This window comes from Triticum dicoccoides, chromosome 1B, assembly GCF_002162155.2.
Source record: "Triticum dicoccoides isolate Atlit2015 ecotype Zavitan chromosome 1B, WEW_v2.0, whole genome shotgun sequence".
NCBI lineage: Eukaryota > Viridiplantae > Streptophyta > Magnoliopsida > Poales > Poaceae > Triticum > Triticum dicoccoides.
Genome location: NC_041381.1, coordinates 31,723,899 through 31,733,721, shown reverse-complemented (window position 1 = coordinate 31,733,721; position 9,823 = coordinate 31,723,899). Strand labels below are relative to the sequence as shown.

Below are 9,823 nucleotides of genomic sequence, written 5' to 3'. Positions count from 1 at the left end.
ATTCTTTGCTTCTAATAAGGTTTTTCACATATTTTTTGTAAACATTCTTTTTTCTCTCAATCTTTTTTTCTTACATGAAGTTTGTGCAATCAGAAAATGTAAATAGTCCTGACTACTCCTTTGTTCTCTATCCATGCAGGGTACGAGTAGAGGGAGTTAGAGTTGCAGGGTAGGAGCCACGTCATTGCTGCAGTTGGGAGACCTCATTGATAGGTATGTTGGTGGCGTTGATCTCTTTGTTGGTAGCGTTCTGTCGCCCTCGCCCTGTTAACAATACCATTTTCCACAGTTAGTCGATAACAATACCATTTTCCACAGTTTTTTATATGAGTGTGTCAATGGAGTGCTATGTTTATTTTCTAGTAGTTTTTTATAGGGAATCACCTCCATCAGCTGATCTTGGCTGGCTAGTCTTCCTTGATATCTTCTTTTTTGGGATGTCGTATACTTTATCCAGATTAGTGCATTTCCTTTTTGTGTGACCCGGATCATTACAGTGGTTGCACTTGTAGAATGTCTTGTTTTTTATGCGTTCTTGTATGGTCATCATTCGTGGGCGCCCTTTTGTGTGCGCCTTATCAGGATTCAATAGCTCAATAGTTGATTTGCTGCCACCACTCTGTGCCATAGTTGTCAGTGTGCCTATTGTCTTGTTGGATCTGTTGCTCTCCTCTATTTGTTCTCCTTGCCCATCCATCTCTTCTTCTCCTTCTCTATCCATATCAATTAAGTGTCGTTGAATCCTGAACATTTCTGATAGCAAGTATTCAAACTTCCTTTGACTCTTTGAAGCGTTTGAGCCAAGCTCCACTAGCTTCATGCCTAGGACATTGTATCTCAGTTCATCATTATCTAATATGAGTGGAATCGCCTTGGGTTTATTCATTTTCTGGCCTTGTTTCCTCCACTTGTCTATTATGTATTTGTATGGTATCTTATCCACCTCAAGGTGCAACATTACTTTTAGAATATGAGAGCACAAAATGCCATCCTTTTCAAACTTGCAACAAATGCAGGAGTAATCTTCTTTTCTCAGTATCCACTTGCACCACATAAAGCCTTGTCCTGTGTTCTTGTTTGTAGTAGTTCTTTGCTTGGTACACCATGTATAGTTTCATTTTTTCCTCTTCTCTGATTTGCAGTCTTATTACATCATTGAGAATGAGCTGAGATTTTTTGAAGATGCTTATGTTGTACAGGCTGTGTGCTTGTCTCTCGATGTAGTACTTAGTGTTGAATGATTTCCAGGAAACTTTTTTGTGCTTTGCATTATGGTCAAGCTCATCCTCATTTGCATGGATGTTGTCTAGTATTCTCTGGTATTCTCGTAGGAAACTTGTCATGCTGAACTGTGCACCAACCCCCTTCTTGAACAAAGCATTTGTGCCCTCACTCCTAGCTGTTGTTTGGATGAATGGGAAAAACTTTGTCTTGAAGTACACTGGCACAAATTTTTTCCTTGCTTCCCACATGTCATGGAAAATTTTCACCTCACCCACATTGTAAGTTTCAATCATTGTTTGCCATAGTGTTTCAAACTCTCTCTCTGTCAATGAGTTATTCACTATGTCGTGAAAGTCCTCATATAGTCCTTGATTCAGTTGGAACACTCTACACCCTTTCTCTTCGGCTTTTTTCATCACATGGAACAAGCATGTTCTGTGTGTTGCTTGTGGAAACACAGCTTTTATTGCCTTTTCCATTCCTCTGTCTTGGTCAGTTATTATTGTTTTGGGTGCCTTGCCTCCCATTGCTGCTAAGAACTGCTGGAACAACCACTTGAATGTGTTAGCAGTTTCATCGATAATAAGGGCACAAGCAAACAAGTATTTCTTCCCATGTGGAGAAACACCAGCGAATGGTGCAAACGGCAAGTTGTACTTGTTTGTTAGGAATGTTGTGTCAAAGCTAATGCAGTCCGCATACTCTTGGTACATTATTGTAGATCTAGCATCTGTCCAAAACACGCTCCTGACCTTGTTTTTTGCATCTACTTCCATTGAGTAGCAAAATCCAGGGCTCTCAGCTTGTTTCTTCTGGAAGTATTGCTGCACTTCCATGACATCACTATTTTCCGGTTCTCTGCTTATCGTTGTACCATAGTTACTCACTTTCCTTTTGTTGTATGGTAACTTGTCCATTCCTCCTCTTATGTACGCCAACACTGCCACTATCTTCCTCGTAGGTATGTTGCACTTTTTCATTGTTCTGATCAATGCTTTCTCTTCATCAGACATGTAAACATGAGATCTAAAAAACCTACTGCCAGGGTTGAGCTCATGGTTATGATCAAGATTGAGGTTAGTTATACGCCATCTTCCATCTTTCAAAGCAATTAGCATTTGTGCTTTGCAGTCTGTCTTCGCTATGACAGTGCTTTTTCTTTGCACAGACAAGTTTTCAATTTCAGCCTTTGTATTATGCCCATACTTGTTGCATTTCAGTGTTACCCTTGTAACTTATCTGTCCCTTTTTTTGCTGGTTGTGCGGGCAGTCGACACAACAGATATGGAGAAACCAGCAACAAAGGCATAGAAGTTTAAGAACTTTTGAGCTTCTTCCCTCGTAGCAAAATGCATCCCTGTTTCAGGTTTCAGCTCACTACCAATTGTTCTATCGTTCCCTCCTTCTGCGGCCCGTCATTCATTTTCCAAAAAATCTTCTATTGTTTCTTCATTGATTTCATTATCTTCATTCTCCTTGTCTTGCACTTGCAGATGGCATGCATCAGTTGATGTTCCCGCCTCTCGAGACTGTCTGGAGGAACCAGCTTGCACACATGTCGGCGAATCAAGATTCCAGGTATGATTTTGCTCCCACTCAGAAGACCCGTCTCTTCCTTCATTGTTTGTATCAACCTGCAGGTGTGGTAGTGACAAATTAATCATTAAATGTGTGTCAGTTTAACTTTTTTTTCCATGAGCAGTATGACAGTTTTCTATTTTTTTTGTTACCGATACCCTTTGTGTTTTTCCTCTCTAAGTTTCTTCACTAGAAAACATTTTTGCTCACCTGATCCAAGCTAATATCATCAAAGAGGGTTGGCCTCCATGGATCTCCTTGACAGTCATCAAACGATATATCATCCCCTCCCTTGAATAATTGAAAATATGTTGTTTGTGCATCTAGATCCTCCATTTGCACAGGAGAATTGTCCTGGTCGTCAACAAAGTCACCCATCATGCCTAAATCCTGAAAAGAAAAGGAACATTGAAACCTATCACATGTCCATTCTGATAATTTTCATCATATGTTTTAAGTTTGTCACTTTTTTCCTCTTTCCGCATTTTATTTTTTAGTTTTCTTCCCAGACTTTTTTACCTGAAGGCTTGGTGTGCCGTTGGACGTGTTGTTCCCACCCAAGACCCGAGCCGCCTTTTTTTGTTGTAAATGTAGCAGAGGTACACCCGCATCACTTGTTTGACCAATGTCAGCAGCACACAAGCACGACTCCTGCCCCTGCACATCAGTTTGAAGAAAGTTGATCTCTTTTTTTTCATTTTTTTCATTTTCTTTTCTTTTTGAATCTTTCTCGCACCTGGGTATTGATTGTATGAGAGCCAGCATTTAGGTCAATATATCCCTTCAACAGCGCCACATAAGAAAAGTTTGGCTGTTTCATGCACATAATTATTTTTTGTTAGTTTGCACACAAGTTGTAAGGCATAAAAAATACGAAGCATTTTTCTCCTTCCCGCATCGACCTGCATGAACAGAGCTTCTTGGCTTCCAAAGCAGATATCTTGCATATCCTCATTCACACAACTGTTTACCTGTAAAATCCAGTCTCTTTTTCAGATACAGTATATAAACTCAACAAAAAACATGTGACGAAGAAGTAGTTAATTCTATCATTACTCTCTTTTCAGTCTCTTCAGTCTATGCTTCTTCTTTCTTAAACCACGATGAGTAAATCAGAACGGAGGGAGTAGTTATTAGTCATTAGTTTTCTTCAGTTCTGTGTACGTGTGTGCTTCGATCAGTGAAGAAATTCATCATCAGTCTTCTGTAGGAGTGTTTCATTAATATCTTTTCTTCAGTTTTTCATTTTTAGTCAATTTGTATTCCAGTCCAAATTATTCTAGTCTTGTCCTATGACCTTTTTTGTCTTCTTCTTAGTGGATTGTTGTTCAGTAACCTTGTTTTTCTTTAGTTATATATCATTTTAGTCTATCATTTAGTCTTATTTTTCTTCTTAGTTTCATTGTGTCCAGTATCTCAGTTTTCTCATTACTAATTAGCTATTAGTCTTGTTGTGTCCTCTATGTTAGTTAGTTCATCATTGAATTTAGTTATCAGATTTTAATCATTTTAATCATTGTAGCTTCAGTGTTAGGAGTCTGTTCTCGTCAGTCTCATTATGTCGGTTTCAGTTTCAGTCATCTTCAATGCAGGTTTCTTTCAGTTTTTCAGAGTTTTCTTCAGTTATAGTAGTAGATTTTTGTATTTAGTGTTCACTCTTTTTTTTTCAGTATTCCGTTTTTCAATTTTCATTTTTCATTCTTCACTCATTATCTATTTATTTTTAGTCCCTTGGTCTGCCTTGGGGGTAGGACATTTTGGTTTGGATCTCCTTGTTCATGTTCTGGTTTCCCTCTTGCCCTGCATCGAAGCCACCAAATGGATTTGCATGCACATTGAACATCTATTTCATATATTTCATGTAGATGTTTTATCTAGTTTACAGGGTTTTCATCTATTTCATGACTGAAGACAAAACATCTATTTCATTGAACTCTGTTTTCATGTTTTGTTTTATCTTCAGTCATGTTTGTAGTTTCAGTGGTAGGTGTCATTTTTCTTCAGTTTTGTGTGTTACCACATAGGTAGAATAGTTAACTAGTTTAGCAAGTTTTCAGTCTATTTACATGTCTCATTTAGATATATGTACAGCCAGATGAAAGAATGCGTGGTCAGACATTTTGCACTCCTAAAATTCTACGTTGTTGGATTTTGTGCAAAACAAATTTAACTAGTAGACCACGTGAACTCTGAATTGCTGACGAAAGACTATAAGTAAGACACAATTTGTCAAATGGTCATTATTCATCAGAGGATGAGATGTGATCATCCTTTGCAAGGAAGTATCTGAAGTACATTATACAGCTGGATTGATGCGTTTATAATCCTTTGAGCAGGACAACATACCCAAACTGCATTGCTTTTGTTAGTTTTGAAAAACTATCCCTGTATGTTAGTTCATCAGTGTATAATACATATATTTGTGTGTTGATTCCTCACTTTATCTTTTCTTGTATTTAGTCATGTTCATCAGTTCAGTATATAATACATATATCTGTGTGTTTTCTTGTTTCAGAATCTGCTATGCTTTCTTTCTTCAGATTTGTCCATGCTTTCTGTTTTTTTTAATGCGACGAGGAAGCATATTTAGCCGATGAACGTAGATGGAACTGGCAGCAAGAGCAGTAAGCCTTTCTAAATGATTTGAAATTAAGTACATTCTGTCTTCACTGATAAGTACACTATCAAGGACCCAGTAAGCCTTTCTCTAGTCATTTTTTTGTCATTTTTATGTCATTTTCATCGGTCTCTATTAGAAGTAATTTCACATGTGGTTTTTTGTAAAGGAATGCAAAGTCATGAACTGTCAAATGTTCTTTCACTAAGTTTTTGAGTTATCTACTTCCCCTAGGGAAAATCTGCCACTAGTACTAGTAACTTACACATGGACTGTCTTCTTTTCTTCAGTCTAGTTTCTGAGCTATTTTGCATGTCCTAGGTAAAATCTGCCACTAGTAACACGGGGGTGTTGGGGCGAAGGGCATCATCCAAGATATCTAAGTTGATCCCCTAACCTCAGCCAAGATATCTAAGTTAATCTGACACAGAGCACCTGTCTTCTCTGAATTTTCAGTTTTTATTCACGGTTTGAAAGATTCTTCAGTAAGGGAAAGTATGCAACTAGTGAGCTGGGTTGGGGCGAGAGGGGTGTACCTTAGTTTAGGCGAGGGCAGTTCGCGGCCGCGCCAAGTAGCCCAAATCTGGATCGCAAAGAGCATCCATGTCTTCTCCCCCGTCAGCCGCCATCGCACCCGTGCTCAGACTTTTACTTGAAGAAGAAGAAGGTGACCGGGATAGAAGGAGGAGGAGGAGCACGGAAAGGCCTGGGCTGGGGGTGGGGGGTGGGGGGATGGGAGGGGCCCAACCCAGCTTGCTAAACGGGTGAGAGAGAGGGGGGTGGTGGGCAGCGTGGGTTCTTTTTGTTCGTCAGCCTTCGCGTTCTTGCATTAACGGGTCTGCCTGGCGGCCCGTATAAGGGGCAGGTTCCTTTTACGTAAACTAGAAAGAGCCCAAGAGGCTTGGGCAGATTTTTTCGACCTGAAGCAGGAAAGAAAATAGACGTTTTCCTGTACTGATTAGTTTCTAGACACAGGATATACTCAGACACGTGTCAATCAATCAGTGGAACAAAAAACGGCCTGACACCAATTTAAAATCAGTCGATTGTTGATTAGTCACTCCCTACTTTATTCAAGATAAAGTACATTTTCATCCAATCGTTATGTCAGGTAATATAACCACACTAAGCAAATGCCCGACCTCTGCATCGCACGATGCACATAGCCACCATGCCCAACCCAATCAACACGTGTAAGCTGTACGTTCTTACTCGCTGCACAGATTGTTGATGACTAGTGAGCAAACTATTCAGTTTGGTTCTTACCATAAGTTTCATGTCTGGATAAATATAATGCCACATATCATAAATGGAATCTATCTATCTATACTTCTATCTATCTATCTATATCTATCTATACTTCTATACTTCTATACTTTATACTAATTAGGGACTTCCAAGAAATTACCACGTTAATTAGAAATTATGAGCCGTTTATTTTGGTGGGACCAAATTATTACGGTGTAGATCTTTCGATAACTCCTTACAAATTCCCAGGTTGATAAAAAAATTTCTCTATAAATTATGAGCCGTGATGAAGTAGCATATCTGAAGATCGGACCAAACCCTCCCTCTCCTGTAATCTCTCAGGACTCTCATTCCTCTCGGTCAACCAAAGAAAAAAAAATCTCCGGTTCTCAAAAACGATAAGCAGCGGTGCCCCTTCCCAATATCTGACGACCGTCCCCTTCCTCTAGGTCACCAATAGAAAATCCGATCTCAGAACGATAGGCATGCATAGTGCTGCGGGGGATTAGAGGCTAATCATGTCAAGATGCTTGATTTTCTGGCCGTCGAGTACTCATCGGTGACAGCTCTATGACTACTTGCCTGAGTACTATACGTGTACTTGCCTGGCTGCATCCCGTACAACCATATGGCCTCTACGGGCATGAAAATTAAGGTAATTGAATCAGGTGGATTTGATCTTCTATTTGTGTTATACAAGAGAATTCATTACTTCAATTAACCGGTTAAACACGCATATGACTGGACCATGCAATCAACTCCCTGCAATATGCCAACTAGCCGTATGATGGACCGAGGCGTCGGACGGGGCTGCTAGCAGCTCTGCATACTGTATGAAGAGACACCCAGATTGTGCCGCCTGTCCGCATCGCCGGGTGAACGAGATCAGGTCGGTCCTTCCCCATTGCATGGGGCTGCTTGCAGCTCTGCATACTGTATGAAGGGACGTTCATATTTTGTCGCCCGTCCGCATCGCTGGGTGAACGAGTTCAGGTCGATCCTTACCCATTGCCTTCCTTTGCCAAACCCTTTTCCTCCATGATATCGGCCGCTCAATCCACACGCTGCCTTCTGCCAGTCACTTGCTGGGGAGATGCAGGTATGTGAGCTAGACATTTAATTAATCTTTCGCAAGATGTGCATGTGCACAAAGCTGGCTTGATCGATTCTTCTCCTCGGCTGCAGGCGCACACACGTGAGAACAGCTGAGTGGTATATTAATTGGTATACACAGTACATGCATGTTGAGGCATCTTAACAATCCGTCTCTATATTTATATTACCGTAACTTTAGTCTGTACTGTATGAATAGATTGATACATAGTCATTGCTCTTAATGTTATACTATATTCATCTGTGCGTACATGCAGCGGGTACACCACGTCGTACTCGGGAGGATTCTGCCATCCACAATAAAATAAACGGAACAATAAGATTCTCAGTCAACCAAATTGAGAGTGAGAACCGGTACTATTAACAAATTAAACTTGATCTTCATGTCCCAAATAGACTTTTGTAAATTTTTATGTTTTCCAACACATGATAATAAAACAAACTAATGCTGTGAATATTTTACGTGGGAAAATTTTATCAGATAATATTTATATATATGCAAAGCATAAATCTTTTCTTAATTAGTTTTGAAAGCTAGAAAAGTATATGATGCCACTCTTTCTAAAACATTGTATATTTTACAACGGCCATGTTCATATCTAGCTGCAATAAAATACGGTTGTACAAAGCACAAGGAGGGCAATAAGTTAAATATCAAAGCACGGTTATGTAAAAATTGTGCAAAAGCTAATTTTGACATGCAAAGCACATGTTTGTATGATGCTCCATGGCCAACCGAGGCATCTATGTAGGTTGAAGATTGAGGTAAGTATAGCGACCCGTGAGCTAGCATGGGAGCAATCAGCTATAGATTTATATTAACCATTTATTATGAACATCCCATTTTTTGAAGTTGTACATATTAAGCATCCAACTACACAAGCTGATTGCCCTTCATTTATTTATAAAATAATAGTTGCAAGTAGCGTACAAGAAGGAACAAACAGCCTTTTATATCTTTTTTATATATGTGAGAGTTTTGCATGCTATCCAACACAAATTAATAACATGACTAGGTCTACATATACTGACAACTACAGTGGTATAAATATATGGAAAATATTCTGAAACAATATTCAATATTCCTAAAGAATGTGCTGACACCAATTATACAAAAAAATGGATTAACATAGATTTTTGATTAGTAATCTGCCAATGATTCATCCTAATTAAATCCATTGTGTTCGCTGTTAAAACTATGGTGGATTGTGCTATTTCCCGAATGTGATATCTAATCATGTAGGTTTAATCAAGATGTTATTTGTAACTCTTGGTCCTTATTTCTCAAATACTCTAAACCAATACCCAATATTTCCCCTTACTGTCATTTCTTTCTATGAAGCATATACTGGCGTAGATTATACAAATATACTTTGGGTTCAAATGGGTCATCAGTCAGTAACCTGGCAATGATTTAAGGAACTACAATTCCATTGTGTTAGTTGTATTTGTATATGGAGCAATGTTTTACATACCTTCCCCAATGTCATCTTCATTTGTTTAAGTTTAAGTTATTTTTTCCAAGTCTCAGTCATTATATATTTTTTACTATATTTCATGTCCAATGTGGAATATTAGAGGTATTATATTATCAATGGCCCGTGCGAATGCACGGGTTGACGACTAGTCCTAAACTAGTTTTCTATACAAAAGGGCAATCAATACTATATCCCAAGCACCTTTGTGAATTTAGGATTCCATTTATGATATGTGGCATTGTATTTATGATTACATGGCATTCTATTTATGATTACATTTCATCACATATTTTGCTGGGACGATTCGAACCTGGATAAACATGACCATTAATGAGTATAGAAACATCCAATGAAACTGGTGGCGTGAGACAAAATGGCAGAACTAAGCAATTATCTGGCATATGCATATTCCAGTTCACTTACCCCATACTCGGCAATGGCAATGCTCTTCAAAACTACAATATCATAACTATCCATGAAAGGCACCATAACGATGTCTTGGAAGAACTCTGCCTCCCTCTTCAACTCTGCATTGACCTCCATTTCACCATTATGTGAAACTGCT

General features: G+C 39.0%; 1 protein-coding gene across 1 annotated transcript; it reads right to left on the bottom strand.

Moving 5' to 3' along the window:
* Positions 1–15: 15 nt before the first annotated feature.
* Positions 16–2,101, bottom strand: LOC119300292 (protein FAR1-RELATED SEQUENCE 4-like). Its single transcript, XM_037577311.1, has 2 exons — positions 385–2,101; positions 16–264 (listed from the first exon to the last, which is right to left on the bottom strand). The coding sequence occupies exons 1-2, from the start codon at positions 1,052–1,054 to the stop codon at positions 182–184; spliced, it is 753 nt and encodes a 250-aa protein (XP_037433208.1). The 5' UTR covers positions 1,055–2,101; the 3' UTR covers positions 16–181.
* Between the last annotated feature and the right edge of the window lie 7,722 nt (positions 2,102–9,823).